This window comes from Amyelois transitella, chromosome 4 (assembly GCF_032362555.1).
Source record: "Amyelois transitella isolate CPQ chromosome 4, ilAmyTran1.1, whole genome shotgun sequence".
Classification (NCBI taxonomy): Eukaryota; Metazoa; Arthropoda; class Insecta; order Lepidoptera; family Pyralidae; genus Amyelois; species Amyelois transitella.
In genome coordinates, this window is record NC_083507.1 from 3,374,128 (window position 1) to 3,399,316 (window position 25,189).

Sequence of the window (25,189 nt, forward strand, 5' to 3'; positions counted from 1 at the left end):
TATAGGTTCGCACGACGCGAACGAGTATACATACGTGGGTTCTAGTTTTGGCCTGGATGGCAAGGCCTAAAAGGATACGCTACAGTATGAGAAATTTTTACGACAGTTTTATGTATTGTAATTGCTGTAATGTTGGAATAAAGTAATAAAATTTTATTCACGCTTATGTTTCTGGTTTTGTGACAATTGAACAAACGAGATATTATTTATGGAGGAGTAAGTTTAATAATACATAGTTTGAACTGAACAGAATTGTAAGAATGTAACCCCATTTGTAGTTTGCAGTTCATGAAATGTTATTGTCTACATTTTTTAAGACTGATTAATTCTTAAATATTTTTGTAAATTTTTTAAATTAAAGAAAATGTTAATTCTGAGTCACTAGGACTCGGTGTCGATCTGGAGTCAGGTCAAGACTGGGAATGTCTATTTATGTATGTGTTTGTTGTACATGGCATATCTACCTTTGTTTTTGCAGGACTTAGGGTTTGCATATTATTTTCCGTTTATTATTTATTTCTATATTTTACCATTCACACGATTGAATCCTGTTGTTATTTTAAAACATTCTAGAAAAAAGTCAAGAAATCTTATATATTCAACCCAAATACAAAATATTTGCTCACAATGAGCAATGGTAAGATTAATTTTTGTGAATATATTTCTATAAATCTTTGTCTGCCATTTTGACATGACACTGAATGGGTATCATTTACAGACGTGCACATCTCAGCCCTCGATGGTATCATGATGGATTGTATTCCTTGCACCGAGCGCAGCACTCATAAAGTGACTTTACATCTTGATTAAAACCTTTGCTCACTTGATAAAGGTTTCATTTGATAAAAGTTGGTTAAATTATTTTTGCAATTAAGCATGAAACATAAGAAAGGTAAGATTTTATTTATTACATTTTGTATGCAGGGTAATTTTGCGAACCACCTTTTCATGCTTGGCCTAAATCCCAAGACTGATAATGACATACCGGCAAGCTGGCAACTATTAAAAAACTGTAACAAATTTATACTGCATGGAAAACTTGAACTAAATACAACAAGTAAAATATATGAAGAACTAATAAAGAAATATTTTAACGAACCAACAAACAATCTAGAGATCTGCACATACATGTACACAAAATCGAAGTAACTATGAAACACTTAAATGCTTTTAACACAGAAATGCATTTTTAAAAAGTGTGATTCGAATTAAGGCTGTGGTAAGATAAACTGTGGGTGAGTGCATTATTTGAATCTGCACTTAGCTGATAGGCAAACGTAAGTATTCGTGATAAAACGCATGAATAAAAAAAAATCCAGCTTTTCCCCGAAGCTACGCCGGATGATACAGATACATGATTTTAACATGATTAAAAACTCTTCCAAAATATTGTTTACAAGTCGCGTAACGCAAGAAGGATTTTTAAGATTGTAACTTCAATTTAATAACGGTCACAATAAGTTATTATGTTGTTCCTATTTTTATCCGCATCACAATTTCTCATATAATATATCATATTTGAACATAATATTTGAGCAACGGCAGGAATTTTTACATTTCTCCCTGTATATAGATATTGGAATCGCTCTATCGCCCCAGGAGTGCGCGTGCGCCTCGTTTAGGACTTATTTTACACATCTTTCTTAATTACGAGGCCGCCAACGCCTTTCGCTAGGTTCTGTTCAATTAATTTGGGTCCAGGGTGTCTTTCTTGGAAAAGGAAGATATATTACTTAGTCTGTACATAAATTTAAATATCCTTATGAAGAGGTCCTTTTAAATGATACATTTAATTCCTGAGAAGGACTATCAATAAAATAATTAATTACAGAGAATATTATTTAAGCCTAAGGCATCCTCTTTTTTAAGTTAAATATCATATTTGTTTCTATAGAATTATGTAATTTTTATTTTCATATGAGTTGTTTTAGCAATAGCAATGTAAGATTATTAAAAAATCATACACACATCACGGCTTCCCTTGCGTCTTGAAAAGATTGACAGGCCACGTTCAGCTGTTTGGTTTCATGAAAAAATTAAGATTCAAATAGTGTCAGGTTGCTAGGACATCGCCTAAAAGAAGAAACCCAAGTTTATATAAGCCTATCCCTTAGTCACGTTAACGACATCCACAGGAATGAGATGGAGTGATCCTGTTCTGTTTCTATTGGTGCCAGTTTTCATTAGAGCCGTGTGGTTACACGCATTGCACAAAAAATTAATACACGACCAATGAAATTAAGAGAACTACACCAATTCTTGCAATGTAATGGTTGTAAGAATACCTTTCACCTGCATCTTATCAAATCGACATTAATTGATATGTCACGAACACCTTCTAAAACCCGCATCATGGTAGTACTTATAACTTACTACCTTTTTTATTAAGATGCTACGATATGATAATGTGTGTACAGTCGAAAACATAATTTAGTATAGAAACTACGATCTTATGATTAGGAAGATAGATTAGAAAAAAATATTTATAAAAAAAATTTACTTTATTTTCGGATATTAACATTAGCTATTATTTTCTTCTATTTCATTATTATATTTTATTTGTGTTATTTTTATATATTTTATTGGCTTTAATTTCGATAGTCCCGGTTTCCTCCTTACGTTGGCTGGAGACTGTTGGCTCTGTCTACCTGTATATACATATAGACACTATGTGTATGTCCTCCTTACTATCTGGAGAGGTGCCTGCGGTGCGCCTTTGATCGTAATCCCGTATTGGGTAGGTCAGGTTTTTACAGGAAGTAACTCCCGTTTGACCTCCGCAATTTTTGCAGACGAACAAAACCTATATTGGGCCATGCTTACATATCCAGTTGCCTGAATGTGCAGGTTTCCTAACAATGTTTTTGTCATAGTATTTGTTTATGTAGTTGACTGTAGTTACATGACTTTCATAGTGAGAATAAAGTGAATGATTTAACGATGATTCATGGTTTCGGATTTTTTAAATAAGTAAGTTTACACTTATACGCGTTTTTACAGAGTTTTCTTTACGTAGGACTTTTGAGAATTATACGTTATCGTAATATATCATATCAACATACAATAATTTCGTTAGCACGAGGTAAGTAAATACGTTTATTGATAAATAAAAGACAAAAACAATTGACGTATAGGTGATAACCTATACCTATACATTCAGTTAACTGACCAGGAAACCTAAACCACTAAGCCATATTACATGGGTAAGGTTCTTGTTAAATTAGTACTCAAACTTTATAGTCTCATTTTATATTTCTTTTCATTAAATCACTCTATAATATCCCATATACAATTTCTCTTAAAACAACTAGAAACGTGTCCCACTTGAGGGTATAAAATTTATGTTCATTTCCCTTATCCTGTCCATAATGCGTCTATCTCCATAAAAGGCGCCTTTAAGCCGACCGAAATGAAACTACGGACAATATAGCGCGTGCGAATTTGATACGACTTGCTATTGGCGGAGATGTTACAAAATATAAAAGCGATAGAAATAAACTCGTCGTTGTTTTACCTTTACTAGCTTTGACCCGTAACTTCGCCTGCTTGACTTTAGCGCCATCTATAAAATCGACAATTTAACACCATCTACAAAAAAAAACAACGAACGAAGTGCTCTTCCATTCAATCGGCAAACAGAAAGAAGTGAAAATAAATACGAAGCCATGAAGGTGAGCGTGGCCTTTCTGTTAGAGAATATAGACGTGATTACATATTATAGAAAAGCAGAATTTCAGACAACGAAAGATAGAACGAAAATAAAAATAACAAAAGTGCCAATGCAATTCAATTCGCTGACTGAATATTATCTCTTTTGCTAGGAAAATCAAAATATTTCCTGTGAAATAAATCAGCCATCTGACGATTTAAAAAAATATAGTAATATGTGAGAACATTATTAGTTTGATTAATTTAAGCTTTGTCTCTGTATTCGCTTTGTAATGGCGGCTAAAACAAGCCCACGCTTGTACTGGAATAACCATATTTCTCGCCGCTCCTGATGAAATCGCTTAAGAATGCAGAAATCTGCGGCGCTGATGTAGAAGAAATTGGTATTTTTTAATGTTTAATGTTAGAACATTGCTTCGCTGTGTGGTTCCCGACTCTTAAATAAATATAAATATATACGAGACAGATTACACAGATTAAGTTAACCTCGAAGTAAGTTCGAGACTCGTATAACGAAATACTAACTCAACCATACTATATTTTATAATAAATACTTATATAGATAAACATCCAAGACCAAGGACAATCAGACAAAGTTCGGTCCTCATCATGTCGGGATTCGAACCTCCGGTGTCACAGGCCACACGCCACAGCGGCCGTCAAGAATAAGTCTTAAGAACAGAACTACTCTTTTTCTCGTAAGAATTTACTGTAAGAAGCACGACAAGTTGAATTAGATTCCCCTGTAATAAAAATAATAAGACTAGTAAGTTGAAAGTACTTCATTTTATACAAATTTTAACTTATTAATGTCTAACGTACATATATTAATGCAAAGTTTCATGATAATACGTTCAATAGTTTTTATGTGAAAGAGTAACAAATACACACATATCCACACATCCTTACAAACTGTCGTAGTTATAATATATCTAGAATAGCAGAATATTCTTGACTATAGTACCGTTTTTATATTTATTCACACAGAATAACGTTAAAATTTAACAAATAATAAGCGTCTAAAGTATCGGAGAGTGCAACTGAAAAAACGCAAAGATTGAGAGAAAAGAGTTAAAATTTAAAGAGAGTCTAGTATCTATTGGCTATATCTGCCCCGTAAGGGATAAAGATGCGATGCGACGTTACTCGTACGTTTTTCTATGTAATGGCCACTTTCTCTATGCAAGAAAGCGAAATAGAGATGCGCACGCGACTTCAAATGACATTATTGTTTTTATTGTTGTGTTCTAAGATTTTTATGATTAAACTAGGGGAAGCATGCGGCTTTGCTTGCGTAAAGAAATTCCCGTTCAATATCACTGTGCCATCTCATATGATCATAATATATTTATAACTGACTGACTGACTGACAGACAACGCAAAGACCAAACCGCTGGGATTTTTCTATATACGCGGGCAGAGGCGCGGGCGTCTTGTAACATATTACTTTGTGAGACACAATACCTACACTATTAAATGTAAATAACAATACGCAATATTTTTAATTACTATTCAATGATTTTAATTTAAACAATTCCAAGAACTTTCCTTTCCAAGTGCCTATCAAGTTTTTGATAGCTTCGATTATTAGTTATTTCTAATTATAAATTGCATACTGCATCTAATTCAGGTTTGACAGCTAATATTCTTGCAGTGCACGTTCAACAATAACTGGATCTAATGGCTCGCTCGTGAGGGAAGAGGACGACTGCATGTGAGTTAACATAAGTGGGAAGGAGAGGGGAGTATCGAACCTACCTTTCGCCGAGGAGGTAAGTGAGGTCGACAAAAAGTGTTGTACTCAGTGCGCCGTTGATAGCGGAGCGGCGTTCAAGTTTATATACCAACTTTAAAAAGTCACATAATAGTGACATTTAAGTTAGAGTTAAGTGACATATAGTGTTCCATATTCAAGATGGCGTTCAGATGCGTGGGTGTAGTACTTTTATGTTTAGTAGGTAAGTTTTGGTTTAAACCGATATTTTTTTAATAAGTATGTTTAATTTATATATATATATATATTATATTAACCGATGATCTTGCATGAAGAAAGTGATGAATGTGGATGAAGCGAACGGAGTATGCACTGATTGTGGCAAAGTGGAAAGATGTAGTCTCTGCCTACCCCTCCGAGAAAGAGTCACGAATAAATTTTTGTACATATAAATTGTATGTTATTTATATGTTACCAGATTTTCAATCATTAATTTTCTCACAAAATTCAGCTAAAGTTCAATTATGAGAATATACAAAATAATATGAAAAGTACAAAAGTTTTACAATTACTAACACAATGGTAGAAGGGAAATAGAAAAGAAAGATTGTAAGTAAAATAAAATACAGTTTTTATAAAAACAGTAAAGTTATGCAGTAAGTGTAAATTATACAGTTAATAGCTTATGCCCGCAATTCCGCTCGTCTGATTGTCGATTTGGCACTAAAATTATTTTTTATTTGTACAAAAAGACCAAAATAATTATTTTTGAAATTATAAATAATTTATTAATTGCAATAATTTCTTTCAAGTACAATGAATATAAAAGATCAATTAGTTTGAATGCCAAAGAAACCTGCGGATTTACATGTTTTGAATATTAAAAAGGTCAAACAATTTGTAGGTCAATTTGATTACAAACCTACATGCCGTTTTGTATTTCAACATCCTTGATTATAAACATTTAATTACTCATAATATTACCTAATTATTGTACTGCTTGTAACAGCAATTATTTGAAAAGAGGTAATTTTCCAAGTTTTTTTTGAGTTGTAGTATTCTCGTATAACCGTGTATAATACGAGTATATTATTTATTTTATCAGAATATCTACTTAACAGGAAGGCTACTACATACACCTTGGCTTTTATCGAAAATCCTAGTGGTCTGGTAATGAAGGAAATATCCCGCCAGCTGCTTCCCTGGCCGCTCAGTTCCTAAACGATAATCAAGGGAAAACTTTATTAAATTGGGATTCTTTCTTTATATTGGGCGATGCAACTTGTCTCTGTGATCTCTCTGAATCTTCATAATTAAGATATTAAGCTAAATATGACCTTCGCGAATTATGCTGACTTTAGCACTCCCGTAAGGGATTCAGGCGATACTTGTAAGTACTTAATTGAGTTTTTAAAGCTTTGAACCAAGAACTTGTTATGAAAAATAATGAAAATGCCAATGAATTTAAAAGTAACATTGACAGTACACCGCGCGAGGAAAAGACATCAACGCGTCTGTCAATTTTTATTAAAATATTTGCCCAATATATTCCTACGGAATCATCGTGCTGTAGACCGATTTTCTATTAATAAAATTAATTAATAACAATTCTCTTCCTTTCTACTTTACATTGTATCTATACATGAGTAATAAAATATAAAAGCTCTTAAGCATCTTAAGGTAACAAATAATTTAAAAAAAGAACTTATTTAATGAACTTAATTTTCCTCAAATGAGTAACAAAACGAAGGTCATCGAACGTTGGCCAAATATTGGCAATATTGTGTCACCGTGCATTTCGTTCCGCTCAGCGCGACCCCACGCGTGTTAGGTAACGGAGAAATCAGTACGCTTGCCAACTCGGCTTTGTTTTATGTTCACTTTAAATAAAAGTAAAAATATATTATCATCACTGATATGCTGTTTATCTAGGTATCATCCACCCTGGGGAAGAGATCGAAGCTGATATTTATCACGACTCAGTTTATAGATCCTTAGACGAATTTTGATAAGACATTATCTAATTAATCGATAATGGGACATGGACGATATGAACCGAAAAGGCAGGTAATATAAGAGACAGTGAGAATAAGGGTATGTGTCTTATCACAATTCGTGAATAGCGCCTAAAGGTTAAATATGTAAGGGATATACTTATAAACTTGGAATTCTTTTGCAGGAGATTGCCTAGCAACTTGTCACTATTTAAATCTTAATTCTATTATTAAGCTAAACAGCTGAACTGAAGAAATATAACGTCTCAAATTGTAATAACAATACATTAATAGTCTTTGCACGACCAAAAACCTTACAAAGCAACGGTTGTTCTTTATAGAAACGATTTTCTGTTTACTTTCCTTAATCATAAACTAATAACGAATTTAACCTTTAAGTTGCAACTATGCAAGCTTGTCGGTTTCGGGTACTCTTGACCTGACCTTTTGCTAGAACGTATTAAAAGTTTATTAATTATCATCGATGCCTGGTGGTTCCTGGCACCAGTAGAAAAATTATACGACCATTCTATCTCTTTCTAATGGATAACGTAAAAGGCGACTAGGTGATCGGTTTATAAACTTTGGATTCTTCATTAAGGCGATAGACTAGCAACCACTATTTGAGTCACTATTTGAATCTCAATTCTATCACTAAGCCAAACAGCTGAAAGTGATCGTTTAATATTTTCAAGATTGTTGGCTCTGTCTACCCCGCAAGGAATATAGACATTATTATATGTATGTACATATGTATCTAATTGTTTCAGTATTAGCATCATCAGCAGTACCAAAGAACTCGCGGAAGAAGCCGGCCAACCCCCCCGCTCGGGTGGCCCAGGATGCTGAACGCGACGCCGAGATCACCAACTCCTGTCCTGATGATGGCTTCTTCGCAGACGCCGAGCAGTGCGACAAGTACTATGAATGCAGGTGAGATATAAAAATTTACTTAACACTGCAATTAATACGTAATCACAATAACAATGTAATAAATTGTTCTCATAAACGACTCCTTTATTTTATCATTTAGAAGTTTCACGGTTAAGACTTAAAGACTTGGACTGTTTATAAAACTGAAATGAAATTGATTTTACTTAAAAACTTTTGTTAAAAATTTTATATTGCCGCGTTTTTGGAAGTCTTGTCGTTTGAAGTTATTAGTTAGACTTTGCGATTACTAATTTATTTTAGAAAGTCGAATCAAAATGACTTATTTTATACGACGTAAGGTTATGAAGTCTTTGAATGGAAATAATGTATTGAACCAAAATTATGTTTTTTATTAGTAATTAAGATACAATTTTTTTTTCTAATTGTTGTGTCTCAAATAAATGCTTTATGAAAAAAATCTAAGTTTTTATCCATACTTTTCCAGAGACGGCGAGATCATCGAGAAGCTGTGTCCAGACGGCATGGTTTTCAACGACTACAGCCCGATGGAGGAGAAATGTGACTTGCCCTTCAATATTGACTGCTCTCAAAGGCCCAAATATCGTAAGTTTTTTAATTGCATTATTTATGGCAACGTAGGAAAATCACTCATCAGGTAGTCTAACGACGACTAAATAAAGGAACGGTAATCCTACTAAAGGTGAGATGATCCTGACTTATGCATATAACCCGAACTACAGCATGTTTTTGTGTTTTTTATGAAGTATCACTGTGTCACATCAGAACATATTATTCCAATTGACTTGGCGCAATATCATGAGTAAGTGATGACTTTGATGATCTGATGAGATGCATTTTTATGATGCAATATATTTATTAAGATGTATATAATAAATAAATAAATATATAAATAAATAAATTAAAAAATGTTTTTGTTGGCCGCCTTTAAACAACAGTAGTTGTGTACAGCATTACCAACAACATATCATAAACTAGTTTCCTCTCAAAAGATACAACAAAGCTGATTATGCAAATATATTTCGTATGTTTTAAGAAACAATGAACGATTTTTATCTCGGAAAATATAGTCTCATTCAATTCGTGATTGTTGTTTGGTCGGATCATGTATTGTTTTATCTTAATGTCGTAAATATATCGCAAATAAACTTGCAAATAGTTTGCATGGACAAAACATATTTTTCCAATTCAACTTGGTAGAAGATACATCAGGTTATTTTTAAACCTGTTTATCATCTAAAGGTCGTGTGCCGGAACACGTGTTGACAACAGATTATAGAATATCGAGACAACTTTCCATTCTCAAGGGAAGTGTGGCCTTGTAGCGTGAAACACTGCGTTTGTGCCGTTAAGACCTGTGAGAGGGAGTTGCGCTATAGTTCCATACTGAAAATTTTACACTGTTAAAACTGTCTACGCTGTCGTCTACTTGAGTGTATATTTAAAATGCGCTTGCTGAAGGTGTCATTATCACTTCGTTAGATGTTCAAAAGATTTAGTATTGTTAAATAATGCTTATTTGCTCTCGAATTTGACGCTTGGTATCACATTTATATTTTGCTCTGAGACCCACCTATTCCTCATTCAATTATTTTATATCTGGGCTGGGCATCGGGTTACTAAACAACAAGAATAACTAATATGAAATCTTTATGCAAATTAGATTAGAGTAATATGAATTATTTGACATGTATAATTAACTAGATACTCTGACATGTAGGCGGAAGGCGGATTATGTCTACTTACTTTTCTTTTGTTTCTAAACATATTTTATGTCTTGGCATGTCAATCTGTCACAATTCAAAAATATGTGTAATAAGTTCATGCTACAGTATCTACTTAATTATAAATGCAATGTGTTCATGTCGTATTTTTCCTACTAAAATAATTATTTAGCAGACAGGCATAGATCTGAATTAATTTCTGTGTAATTGTTATTACTCGTATTTTGCATAACTTAAATGATTGTATGTTTATGCGAATATAATTTTAACAAAAACCAGTTTTGGGTTCGATTTCTCAGTATAAGTAACTGGAAATCAAATATATAAATAAAATTTATTGATACAAGACAAGCAACAAGTAATATTATTACTGTGTTAGTCATCTTATATAGTCTTTAATCTTATGTTAATATTTTTTTTGCATATGCAAAAAGACGGTCTATACATTGACTGATGATTTACATAATAATATGGGTATCTAAGACAAGGTACATTCTTCTCAGAGGTAGAGAAGTTTTAAAATAGGACTTTCCATGCAAATAAATTTAAAAAAGGCGAAGTTTGTGTAATATAAAAAATAAACAATTTAAAAAAAAACTATTTTAATTTCTTTGTAACTCGCTGATGTAATTCACCCAGGATTTGACTTAGCGACTTTGTATCGCCATACCACAGCGTCGAAAACTGAAAAGTTAGTTAAAATTTAATGAATTGACAAAAATGTGTCTTAGAAACAGCCTGTCGTTTTCTCATTCTTAAATTTATTCTTCTATAAAAAAAATATCGTCATTACAGAGACTCCAATTCCAACTCTTCACTGCCCCCGTCTGAACGGCTACTTCTCCCACGAGGACCCGTCCGAGTGCGGCAAGTTCTACTACTGCGTGGACGGCAAGTTCAACATGATCACCTGCCCCGACGGCCTGGTCTACAACGAGAAGACCGGCATCTGCACGTGGCCCGACGAGGCCAAGAAGAAGGGATGTGCTGCTTCTGGTAAGTAGTAGTCACAATAACTGATGAAATTGCAAACTGATTTTAAACGAGTAAGCGCTGTGATTGGCTGGTGAGATTTAAGAGCAAAAAAAAAATTCGAGGATGTTTTACTACCTTAACTTCAAGCTTAGAGAAAAAAAGGTATATGAGAGCGAATTAACAGTCTGTGAAAAGCTTCAAAAAAGGGGTAGATATCCACGTTACCGAAATCAACACATTGTCAGATACCACAATATTTTACACCGTCCATATCTATGTCTATCAACTGAACATAAATATTATATAAAATTTACTCTGAAGAGCCAAGAAAGTGTGCACTGTTACTGCTGTTAGTGAGAGCGGCTAGCCACTCCTCCCTCGGCTTTCCGGAACCGGCCCGCGTTGTTCTAAGAACCCTCCCATGTTAATTAGAAGAGTCATGGGTGATACAGCGTGTACCCACTTTTCAAAACCCAAATTCTTTCCCAGACGTGTTCAAATTCGACTGCCCCGCCGTGAACGAGACGTTTGGTCTCACCCACCCCCGCTACGCCGATCCCGAAGACTGCCAGTTCTTCTACGTGTGCATCAATGGGAACACTCCTCGCCGCTCGGGATGCAAGCTCGGACAAGCGTTCGATGACGTCAACAAGCGGTGCGAGTGGGCGAGGAAGGTGCCTGAGTGGTATGTTATATTTAGTTAGTTTCTTCTTGTAGGTTTTGAATGTACTATTTTAACACCCGAATCAATATTTTCTCTTGTAATGAATATTTAAATCTATTCTAATAGTCGTGTCTGTAATCTGTTGATCGGTTTGTTGTTGTTTCGGTTTTTTAAGCTTGAGGTGCACTTATGATAGAAGCATATAATTATGCTGTGATACGATTCGGGTTTATCGTCACCTATACAAAACCGGAATAAGGAGAAAATATCTCTCTCTGGAAAATTATCACGATAAAAATGCACAACCAAAAATCTGCTAACCTCCATCCACTTTCAGCGCTGATTGGTACAAGGGCCAGCTGACAGACGCTGAGCTGGACGCTCTGGAGAACCCCCCGACTCTAAAACCCAAGGTATCCAGCAGCTCACAGCCTTCGCGCAGAAAGCCACAGCGCCCAGGGAAAGGGAAGTCAGCTCCTGTGGTCGACGAAGAGTAGATTTATGTAGTTAGTGTAATAAAATTGTTTTAAGTCATTTACTGAGTTTTATTTATTTAAATTTTGGCTGAGGCATTCAGATGTTTACCACTTCAGTGCCGTCATAAAGTATCTTATAATATTTTGTACTACAACTTGTACCTACAGTGACTACTGAAGCTCTGAAGTTAGAAAGAAACAAAACTAGCAGTAAGGCAGCTCCTGCGCAAGTCATTACAATGTTATAACAATCATTTCACACTCCTTGCGATCAGAATAAAAAACCTTGGCCTTTCACAATTTATTTAATTTTAATGCCAACACAAAACAATAGAAAAAGTTTGGATTTTACTGTTTTTTTTTATTTGGCTTTACCAAAAGAAAGGAAAAAGGTTAACAGCCAATAAAAAAATCGCCATACCCATTCTTTTTCACGGGTTAATAATACCGCGTAATTAGAAAATAACCTGCCTTCTCTGCCTGTTGCTTGCCTGTTGGGAAGATAAATGAAATGACACGAAAATATATTATTATTTTTTTAATTTTTCAACATATTACAATATTATCTATTTACATTTTCTCTTTTCAGTAATATTTACAGATATAAAAAAATATATACCTATTAATAATAACATGACTTTCACGTGGTCAAAACATGATATATATATATAATTCTACGGTAACTAATATCACGCACGAATATTCTGTATTTGGCAACAAAGGTTTGTGGTTAGATCGGTGATTTGCTCACGAAACTAAATTAACAGTTTTCGGTGGAATATAAATCCAGAAATTTACAAAAATTTAAATACATATAAACAGTATCGCAAAATGAAAACGGTTTTGAAACATCACCTCTTGCAGCAAAAACTTAACTATAAATAGTAGGATATCGCGGTATGAAAACAATTATTAACACGAAAAAGAGTATTTTTTGAAATATTGCGAAAATTGGAGTTCATTGAGAACACTACAAAATTATACTTTAAATTTTAGAATCAGCTTTTAACTCTGTACAGTTTCGTTTTCATTTTGCAATACAATAGTTAAAAATTGTAAGTTAATTACGCGTGCCCGCAATGCGGAACTAGCTCAGGATCCTCACAAGTGAGATTCTGGTCATCAAAGACCTTGCCTTCCTCGCAGGTAATGAGTCGGGGTTGTCCCTCCACACACGTGATGAGCCTGTGGCAGTCCCCTGGTACTGGAAACCTTGGGAATGGCCAGAATTTGGCCGCGGGAGAGTTGGACGGCACTTTCGTGGGGCACTTGAAGCCAACGACCGCTGCGGACGGAATTAATGAGTTTATCATCACGATGCTCTAGATAACGACGTCTATGAAACTTTTACTTTTGTCCGAGACGTAATAGTAGTAACACCGATTAATGGTAAAAAATGTGAGTGAAATGTCTACATAATTATTTAAAAAAAGTATTGGTTTCAGCACCTTAACGTGATAATCTTTAATATTGGAAGATTAAATGATCAAATTGAGGTCAAATGCACTCAGCATTTAACCTAAATCTGCCTGACCGTTGGCAAAATACGCGCTAAGATAGATGCAAGCTCAAATATTGCGCATCACTCGTGCCTTAAAAATTCTTAAGTTGTAACTGTCGGGGAACTAAGGTGAGGGGATGCATAAAAAGATAAGCTAACCTTCAGGGTTGCAGAAGGGCTGCAGCAGATCAGGCCAGTTGCAGCCATGCGTGCGGTCATCGTACACCAGCCCTGGGGTGCAAGGCTCCTGGTTGGGGATCCCGAAGGCACACTTGACGTAGCTGGTGGAACATTCGTTGCTGTCTGGGTAGATCCCGAACTGGTACTCGCAGCCAGGGGTGGATAGTGGTGTCACTGGATTAAAATTACAAAAAATTTAGGTCAATCAGTGTAGGAAAGGATAATTACTCAGTTCTGTACAATTGTATACGAGTCTCGTATCGACTATGACTGTCATCTTGCCGACCAGCGCGGCTATTCTTTAAAGTTAACAAGGCTAGTAGTCTCATCTTCCCTCTCTTTCTATCTTAAAGGTTAATTAAAAATATATCAAGAAAGGAGAGGCTTTATAAGAGTTATTGAAAAGTCGCTCAGTATGTGCCCGCTTTCGTAGCATTACATATAACGGACTAGGGAACATTGTAAGGAAACCTACACATTCAAACAGCTGGTTATGTAACTTTATGTCACATAAGTAAAGTTCTACTGCAAGGTAACATGTGAGTCGTTCGTGTAAAAACCTGAACAAGTTCATCGTCAAACAACAACCGTGAGCTGCTCTCTATGGAGGTGACGATATCACCAGGACTAACGCCAATTTTAAAAAGAAAAAACATCTATGCTTTTTTTAAGGCAGATACTCACAGTCAGCTTTCCTGTCTCCGCAGTCGACTGCCCAGTTGTAGTTGCAGTGGTTGTGCACCGCGCCTTTTCCGTCAAACAGAAGGCCGTTCTCACAGGTCTCCACAGTCAGGGTTCCATTGGTGCATAAGAAGAACTGGTCGCAGAGCTCGGGATGGGCGTACGCCTGCAATTCATTTATTTCTATAAATTTTTACAGGCTTTTACTACAGCAAACATAGCTTTATGTTTATGCCGTGCTTTAAAACTTGTCTAACGAATGAACGAGAAACTAAATGCTTAATATTCAGTGAAAGCAGACTTGTGACAAAGTTAAATAAGACCAATATTTACTTATTGAGATAGTCTTTGGTACTCTTCATGTAATCTCTCAAATAGAATAATATGGAGGAAAAAATATCTCAAACCAGTATTATAATGAGATTGTACTAATACGAGAAGATTAGACGTTTAGAAAAATCTTGTTTACCTGGACTCCATACTGTTCTGGACACGCAGGCGCATGCTCTAACAAGATGCCTGCATTCGCTGAAATACACAAAATAAAGGAATATTATTAGTTAATTATTACCAATAAAATGATGATTAAGCATGAAGATAGTAGTACAAAGTTGATATTAGAACACTTCTTTAAACGAGATTGTGGCACGGATTTTCATTTATCCTTTACAATGATTAGGGAGAATTCAGAGAGAAACTATCGTAACGATTCCTGTTCAAACTAAATTTGTTTTATTATTATCAAATCTGGGTAAAGATATCCCTCCTCCTCCTATTAACAAGATATGTACTTAATTACTAGACTTATCCACTCCTGAAACGTGGCACACTGCGGGCCATACATTGCCAGAATAACTCAAGGGCTTCAGTTGACTCTATAATAGGTCTACCTGTCAAAGCGCAACCTAATCGAACACTTTCATAGTAATAGCCCTCGTGTGAGCGTGCGGCGTGACGTTAAGCAACCCTTGCGAGGTCGCCCAATTAGCGATTTCATTGGTTTCAAACATTTCATTTGCGTAAACGTAAATTCCTTCTGTCTATCTTTAGAGTTAAGTTATTGAAGGCGATATTCGATTGATTTGATAAAAAGACATACGACGCGACCAAAAGCATAAAGAATAAACAGATGTCTCTTCTGTATGCTTATATGAAAGGTGTATAAGTGCGCACTCCGACTTTATGTATATTCCCTCTTTCTACCTCCGATAAATTGGGACAGCCGTTTAGTTAAACGTGTTCAAGTCAAGCCTAGAGCGTTCAAGTGAAGAAGGATTTATATACCCAGTAACTAACATATTTATTTATTTCAGAAGCTTAAAATATATATACATATAAATATATGGTCAAAATGGTAAGATAAATGTAGGAAAGCCGACCCCAGACCCTGATGCACTGTGGCGGTATAACTGACGATACGCAAAAGTAAGAGGGACAACGTAAAATTGGAAGACACCAAACAATAGATACAATCAAATCTTAACATAGCTGTATCAGACTTGCGATTTTCCGCCGTGAGTGAAGTAACCCGTACGTCACGACCAGCCGTTATCTCGCTGGAGCAACAACATACATACATATATACATACGTACAATCACGCCGTGTAACAACCCCGACCACTTTTACTTTTGCTTCACAATAGGCGGTTCGAACAACTCTAATGCAAGGTGTTGAGCAGATCAGTTTCGGGTAATTACGGGCTGTTTTAGTTGTGCCAAACTACGTGAATGTTAAATGCCGTGTGGTTCCCGTCAACAATACAAAAAAGAATAGGATGACATGAGCACTACATCTCTTTCGCATGGATGTCGTAAAAGGCGACTAAGGGATAGGCTTACAAGCTTGGCATTCTTTTTAGGCGATGCGCTAGCAACCTGTCACTATTTGAATCTCAATACTATCACTAAGCCAAATAGCTGAACGGGCCCATTCAGTCGTTTCAAGACTGTTGGCTCTGTCTACCCTGCATGGAACATAGACGTGACCATATGTATGTATGAATGTATGTCTTGTCTACCTACGAATTATTGTTCTGTATCTGTACCATTTTTGCCTTAGGTATACAGCAGCTAACTTCGGGCGAAAGTAATAGTGGTCAGCCTTGTGCATGATACGGTCACATAGCAAGTTAATTCATAGTTAATTACCAGCGATACGGTCTTACATTGTCAGGGGCTCGGCTTAGATTCAGATTTTGATGGAGATATGTCGTGTTATTGTTGACGTGTGAAAGAACTCCGGTATCGTGACGACTTCTAAAAATTGACTGATTATTGTACTTGCAGTTTTTTTATTGAACTTTACAACAAAGCTATCTGACTACGCACTGAGACACGTTTTGCCGTAGCTTGGAAGACAGAGATGAACTCTAGTAAACTGGAATCAATCTTTAAGTTTCAGTTTAGCTGTTTTGGAGTTTATTAATGACAAGATTCGTGATCCGAGATTTGTGTGAAATGTCAGAGATATGTTAATGTGTATATTTAATGAATTACGGGATTTCTGAAAATGATTTAGACAATAACGGTCTAGTGTCAAGAGTACCCTAAAACGGTGGTAGTCGAAGGTATTTGGGGATCATGGGAAGTGGAAAGATGTAGTCCTCCGCCGAGATGCGATCACATGTATGTATTATATACACAGCCTTTATCCATTTTGCAGTATGTTATATAGGTATTTTAATAATTTACTTTTACTAATAACAGGTTTATTCCACTACATCTGGTTGCGCATTCCCTTTACCTGCCGTTCAACCTTTTCCACCCTTGCGTCACCTTCCGGATCATATCATAATCTCTACTTTCACTTTGAAACCTTTAGCTATATTTTATTAATTTTGATCATTGAATTCAGGTAAAAAAGGAGATCTAACACTCTTGTGTTATATCTCCTGTTGACGAAAACAACTAGCAAAAGAAACGCATTTAAAAATATAAGGCAAATGAATGTGGCCCAGATTTTGACCATCCATTTTAGATTAAAAATATGTTGCCGTCTAACTAGGTATTTTGAATTTACTTAAAACTGCCTATATAAGACAAAGTTGCATATAATTTTTCCTTATTGGTTTGTATTCGATCAACAAACAGTTTCCGAAGATTTCCTCGATTGAGACAGCGTTACATAATAGATGGCAAGATCGCCTTCCGCCGTTTTGCAATTGCATTATCGAATAAACAGGAAATCTCTTAGCGTGAAGCATCTGCAGGTAAAGGACTGATTATCATATTTTTATCGTTTAGTTTTAAATACTTTTTTGAGCCTCATCCATTTATATTTGCACACCTATCGCTTGTTGAAGGACCCAATATAATAGTGATAACACATTTTTAATACACATGTTAAGCAAATTAAAATATTTGTCTTTATAAATTGATTATACCAGCAACTCCGTAATATGGATAATAAATCAATCTTATTTATTTCCGTTTTGTGGGAATTTCGGGATATCTTGTCGTAGCATCATCGAACGTACGCAAAACTCCAGCTTTCTATACCCAGTCGTTTTAGATGAACGTTGCTATCAATCATTTGGAAACGCAAAAGCATTTTATATATCTATTGATTGATTGATTGATGACGACTGGTTAATAAAACGCACAACAACTGATCCGATTCACGGCCAAATCTACACCAGTGAGTAAAATCTCTCATTCGAGTGAAGTTTACGTCACAAGGCACTCCGCTATTGAGCAAATCGGTAAATAAACAATGACAATTTCGCTTTACATAATAACGTGTACTTTTGTGGTCAATGTAATAGGAATTACTTAGCAGATGCTAATGTTTACTGATATCTGTGTACAATATGAGTTTGCAGAAGAAAGGAGACTTGTTATATTTCAAATTGAGACCATGAATTTATTTATTAAGTCTGTGAAACGATAATTGTAAGATGATTAACCTAACCTAGATAATGTGATACAAATAATAATTTTGTAGAAATTAAATTTTAATAAATAAAAAATTTCACCAGATATTTTTCTTTTTTCACAGAACACTGCGCACCGTGTATCCCAGAACGTAGTACTGTTTACGTGAGATTTGCGTTTTCTATAAACGAATAATAAAACGAAACGAAGCGGAACCGCGGGCATAATCTAGTATCAAATAAAATGTAACTGAAAATAAAATAAGATACTTTTACGCTCACAGATAGCCTTGCGTTTCAGTTCCACTTCCCAGTTGATTACTATGTAATTAAATCGCAAACAATATCTTAATGTAGCATTTCCGATAGGATACAATTAATGCACCATCATCAAATTATGATTCTTCGTAGATAATAATATCGCATGTTAAATGTTCTAATTGCACTGTGATGAAGATAAAAAACAATTAAATGAGCCTACTTTGCGTTAGTTTATATTATTGATTGTTGCAAAATATTTTTTTGTAAAAATCTATTTGAATGGGAAAGGGGGAGGCCAAAATGAATGCCCCTTGATCAAATCAGGGTCCAATAGTTGAAGGCCTGGTCAAAAGTACCCAGGACCGGCAATCCTAAATGTAGGGATTGCGGATGTAGAGATCATGGCAAGTGGAAAGATATATAGTTAATGGCGTAATCTTTTATATTGGAAATGAAGTCATGGTATCACTTAAACTTCATGAAAACATTTTATAGTTATTACCGCTATTAAAGAGTAGAAAAAGCGACGGAAGAATTGACGTCAATTCCCAATTCTTACTTAATCTATACCATAGACAAATGTACGTACATTGACAAGTGTAGATTTTAAAAAAATATATATATTTAAAGAATATGTACATATTTATCATCTACCGATATACGTACCTTACTGGCAATAAAGTCTCCAAAAATTGACGTATCATATCAACAATGAGATGGGGTGAACGTAACGCACGATATTCGACGTGCCGGCGATCGTTGCGTAACGATGACACCAAGTGTAAGCAAAGGCATATTTGTACTACAATTTAGACACATCTCTATTCATAATGTTCTTTTAGCGTGACGACTTAACTTCCCTTTTCACTTGTGAATATAAATTACGGTGAATTTACTATGCACTTTATTACTAAGCATAAATCAATTTGGACCGAACGTTAACTGCTATTTTTTTCATAGTCCCTGCTGATATGTAATTAAACAAACAAATCAAAATCTTTGATAGATCATAAGTAGGAATTGCGAAAGATTAGAAATAGTTCTAATGAAAGGAAATAACAAGACAAAGTCAACAAAATCTAATTCTTAATTACAGTAGAAGCAGGTTATCAGCTAACATTTTCTCACAGTACAAGTAGGTATAAATCATCACTAATTGTATTGATTTGTATCGACTGAAGAATTTTTAATATTACAAGATCTATGACAAGAAACACAAAAACTCATTGATAAAAAATAATTAATTTTGATGTGTGATTTTTATTTTTCATAAGTATGTTAATTAATTGTTAATTAAGTAGCTGGAACAGCGTTGTTGTTGATATAATTAATACTTTAAAGATAAAATGTTTTTCAAGCAAAAATGCAAATTTAATGATAAAAACTTCAACAAATTTAGCTGCATGTGATTCTTCTTAATTAAAAGCTCAATAAATTAATTAAGTTACAGATACAAAAAAATAGATACGTTTTCTATCCGGTTAAAATAATTCCCGTGATAATTTAATTTAATGATTTCATTGAAATAACAAAAGTTTGGCCTTTAATTAATAAGGCGGAAGGTGAGTCAGTACATTTATATGATATGATACATCATTAAAATTCATGTCAAGTGCAAATTCTGTGACAATCGGTCGCTCATAGTGCCTCTCAGTTTTAATATCCTACATATATACAATTTAGTACGTATATGGAAGCCGATATCAGAAGATTAGGATGCATCTTAAAAATATAGGCCAAAAAAAAGTCAAATAAGCCAATCCTAGGCTTGGTTGTGGTGTAGCCTAGAGATTGTCGGACAACAGTCTGTAATCCCATTAAATCATCTCGTTAAGGTAGTGGTTTAAAGAAACTCTGTTGCAGACCGGGGATTCGCCGGGGACCGATGATGATGATTTGCGATAAAAGACTATACACAATGAAATGATATGGTAAAAAAGCTATACATTTAAATTTGTCATCTATGATTCATAATTGGTCTAGGGCTAATAAGAGAGAATTTCTGAAAATCCACTGGATACACTGTAATACGTGGGCCGCAGGCGTAATCTAGTATTTTATAAAGATTTAGGTCAGATTTTTTACTCACATAATACATTGTATGATAGTCAATGAAGTGTGAAAAGTTACTTTTCTCGTAGGTACTGATTTAATATTGACGACTGACAATAAATTATATAACATAAGTCAACAGATTGTAAAAAACTCGCGATTCATGTCCCAATGCTATTTTTATTTTTAAGAGATTTGTATTATATAATTTTCGCTTCTATAATATTTTAAGCCGACATTATACTTCGGAGTACAAGTTTGGAAAACGATACTTCTGTTCGATAAAATGCCATTGGGGAAACGTAATGGGGAAAATTCAAATCTTAAAGTTATTGCGTTACAACAGACATACGCGCTATCTTTTGAACCGTTAGTCAGATTTTGATAAAATTAAAAATACCTGGAGCTTAAAAATCGGTTCAATAGTTTTTAAGACTTTTACAATTTTGTAAAAATCGTAATTGTTCCAAAGGTCTAATGTAGAAGAATAATTTTAGAGGTATATCAATTCATTTTGTGGATGTCACATTATTGCTTTATGACCTCTTCATAATTTTCGAAAGACATTAATTAGATCCATAAATGTTCCAAATGATATTTTTAATGCCGCGGTTCAGCGCAAGCGCAGGTGTGGGCCTTGAGTTTCGAACACAAACCAACGCATTCCGGCTCCTTTCCAAACGTTGAGTAATCAACCAATCAGCGGAAACGATAACAATTATAGACCAAAGGCCGTCTACGAGTATTACCTCAATTTTTGGATTTTAATATCGATTAATTCATAATCATAGACTAAGTTACCTACATTTTGGTGACGTTGCATGTACGGTTTTAGGTAGTAAAAGAAAAGGCTTTTATTGTAAGGAAATAAATAAATGTTTGATAAGATGACTGATTGCATATTAAACATATTAAACATAAAATAATACAGATTATATTTAAGTTTATAATAGTTTTCGTCACCTTTTGCGTGTCACAAAATTATCACAAAAGAAAGGTATAAGGTAACCTACAGCAGAACAAGGTACCTAACTGATTCAGTTTCAAGTGATTTATAAGTTAGTATTTTGCATTATTTTAGATTATGCCTGTTACTTGGCCCGCGTTAAATTAAAGAATCTAGTTTATTTCCCGTTCTAGCAGAATTTTCGGATATACCGTAGTACTCACAAACTCCAAATTTGAAATTTTAGTTTCATTCACCCAAAGCTTCTGTTATTTGTATGTCAGTAAATAAATTAATGTAGGGATTTTAAATATTTGGATTGATGGCTGTGGCCAAATATTTAAGCATTTTATTTAAGAAGTACATATTTCACGCCTTCAGATACCTGAGTAAGAAAAGGAGATGGCCCAGTTGAAGTATGGACGACTGCCCTGGAATGTATACACATAACAACTATTCTTATATAATCTTGAATCACTGTATATTCATATTTTGTATGAAAAAAGTTTCAGGAACTTGTCAAATGTATACAATCTTAAAAATAAACTTCCTCATTTACTGGCTCAATTAATCAACAAACTTCTTATAAAATGCTTTTGCTGTAAGTTTTTATTCAGGAGTTTTTACTGTCGCATACTTAACTAGTCTGGTGCGAACATGAATCAACGTACCATTTCAGTTTGTATTTATTTGTGGTATGTAAGTGGTACTAGTTGTTGCCCCGAGGCTTCGCCCGCGTGGTTATTCTTTATATTAAAGAAATATATATTTATTTGTAATGTATGTGAGAATTCTATCAACACAAACAGCATGTATTCAAATACGCTCTGAACTGAACATATAGTAGATTTTTTTCTAAATATTTATGCAGAACTAAATGTATAACTAGTTGCAAAAGATATGATAAAGAAAATGAAAACAAAAAAAAATATGATTTACTAATATTTTCAGGAGAAAAAAGTACTCAAATAAAAAACATTGTTTCAAAGTGCGATTCATTTATTTGGACATTTATTTGTAAAAGCTGGTCTAGAGAATGAGTCACCGTGGATTTATGACAGGCGATGCGATAAGCAATCCATCACTATTTCGAAATCGATTTTTAATAAATATATATTTTTATCGATTTAAGTAACACAATCAATTCCAAATCATTTTTAAAGCAAACAAATCATTTTTAAAGTAAAATATATAGATTGTTATTAAATATACCTAAACATATTGAAGCGGTCCCAAAATAACGCTTCCTACTAAGCGTATATACTGTACATGTTCATAAATATCGATTAAATCGAAATCAGTAATCGTACGGGAAGTTAATAAAAACCTTTTGAATGGCAACACTTAACTCGTTGTTGTAAAGGAGGCCATGAAAGGAAGTGAAATAAGATTAAGAATCTTTTATTATAGAAAATCATTTTGACAAGTTCTAGGAAAAAAATTAATACGTGATAATTAATAAATTAATATTTCAGTATTATAGGTAAATAACATTTATGTATACGTTTCTAGGGCAGTTTTGGGCCATCTCCTTTTCAAAGATGGTTACGTGTGCAGATGGTATGAAAATGTTTGCGACCTAGAACTTGTCCGTTTTTAAGCTTATTTGTTTCTATGCTTGTTCGTTATTATCGAGAAGTATATACTTAAAAGACGTTATGTAAAAAGATTATCGCTATCTGAAAATCGGACAAGTTCCAGGATCAAGAAAATTGAAATCGGGTTTTCGCACGTTGTCGACTAACCCGTTATTATGTGAAAGATAATTACTTATATAGACATAATACAGCTGGGACCAGTTAATGTCGTAAGGGTTGCAAAATACGCGATAATACTATTCGTTGCGACGTTATAGTAAAGGACACTTTGTAAGTAACTTTCACTTTCTTACAAGAAGTTTAATCAGATGAATTTGATTTAATGTAGGTATTGTATTACATACATACATACATTCATATGGTCACGTCTATATCCCTTGCGGGGTAGACAGAGCCAACAGTCTTGAAAAGACTGAATGGCCACGTTCAGCTATTTGGCTTAATGATAGAACTGAGATTCAAATAGTGACAGGTTGCTAGCCCATCGCCTAAAAGAGGAATCCTAAGTTTATAAGCCTATCCCTTAGTCGCCTTTTACGACATCCATGGGAAAGAGATGGAGTGGTCCTATTCTTTTTTGTAATGGTGCCGGGAACCACACGGCACTTGAATTGGTGCTGGGAACCACACGATATTGTATAATTGTACCTACTTAATTGAAGTTTGCGAATTGGCGTAATATTTGTGGCGGGGTTAACAATATTTCTGGCCAAAATACTGAAGTATGAAATAGAAAATGTTGGTGCTTATGACAAATTTTATGTCAACGATATTGAATTATTTTCATTTAAGATATTTGATTCGGAGGCATTCCAACATCAGGCTACATAAAGTAATAGTGCCGTGTGGTTCCCGGCACTATTACAAAAAAGAATAGGACCACTCCATCTCTTTCCCATGGATGTCGTAAAAGGCGACTAAGGGATAGGCTTATAAACTTAGGATTCCTCTTTTAGGCGATGGGCTAGCAACCTGTCACTATTTGAATCTCGGTTCTATCATTAAGCCAAATAGCTGAACGTGGCCATTCAGTCTTTTCAAGACTGTTGGCTCTGTCTACCCCGCAAGGGATATAGACGTGATCATATGTATGTATAAAACACAAAAGAAGGTGAGAAAAAAAATAAGCAAATCCCGAACCGCAAGCTCAACATATCTCATTCTCTCACGTATGCGTGTCCTTATAGATATTCCAAATCCCTCTTACGTTTGACAGATAACAACCTTAACACAAAAATATTGAAAACTATAAAATTCGTCTTACCAAAAGCGAGCGAGGTGAAGAGGAACGCGTATAGAGCACTCATGTTGTCGCGACGTGCTAACTGCGAGGTGGGAGCGGCAACACTGGCGCAAGACACGCGGCGACCGACCGGCGGCCGTCGCGGTCCTATCTATAGGTGGGACAGCGACACTTGATTGAGTGACTTAAGGTTATTCTAAACTGCTTATTTTTTAATTAAGTAAATTTTTAATTTAAGCAGATATACAAGGAGAGTGTGGAGGGAAAGGTCGGAGTGGGAAGACCTAGACGAACGTATCTTGATCAAATTAAGGACGTCCTGATAAAGGGTCAGGTCAAAAGTACCCGAAACCGCCGAGCTTGCATGAAGAGAGTTATGAATGTGGATGAAGCGAAGGAAATATGCAGCGATCGTGGCAAGTGGAAAGAGGTAGTCTCTGCCTACCCCTCCGGGAAAGAGGCGTGATGTTATGTATGTATGTGTGTAAGTAAATTTTTAATGTAGTAAGAGCAGATACATCTCTCATGTAAGTAAGAGGTCATCTCATCACTACTGTCAAAATTTTGACTGATGAACTCTCAATAATGGGTTTGTTAATGACTTATTTTTTAAATTACGATACGACAAGTAAGTTAATTAGTTAACTTTTTGTTGTTGGTGACTGTATGTTCTCCGAAGAAAATAAAATAGATAACAAAAAATTAGGTCAGTAATGAAATCAAACTA

At 34.8% G+C, this 25,189-nt stretch overlaps 2 protein-coding genes across 2 annotated transcripts; one reads left to right on the forward strand and one right to left on the reverse strand.

Annotated features, from left to right (window-relative positions):
• Positions 1–5,485: 5,485 nt before the first annotated feature.
• On the forward strand, positions 5,486–12,186 carry LOC106129412 (protein obstructor-E). Its single transcript, XM_013327969.2, has 6 exons — positions 5,486–5,627; positions 8,148–8,310; positions 8,756–8,874; positions 10,809–11,009; positions 11,478–11,673; positions 11,990–12,186. Exons 1-6 carry the CDS (start codon positions 5,585–5,587, stop codon positions 12,147–12,149), a joined length of 882 nt encoding a protein of 293 aa, XP_013183423.2. The 5' UTR covers positions 5,486–5,584; the 3' UTR covers positions 12,150–12,186.
• A 482-nt stretch (positions 12,187–12,668) lies between these two features.
• Positions 12,669–24,609, reverse strand: LOC106129415 (protein obstructor-E). The gene is made up of 5 exons (XM_013327972.2): positions 24,484–24,609; positions 14,960–15,018; positions 14,494–14,656; positions 13,789–13,983; positions 12,669–13,413 (listed from the first exon to the last, which is right to left on the reverse strand). Exons 1-5 carry the CDS (start codon positions 24,524–24,526, stop codon positions 13,193–13,195), a joined length of 681 nt encoding a protein of 226 aa, XP_013183426.1. The 5' UTR covers positions 24,527–24,609; the 3' UTR covers positions 12,669–13,192.
• Between the last annotated feature and the right edge of the window lie 580 nt (positions 24,610–25,189).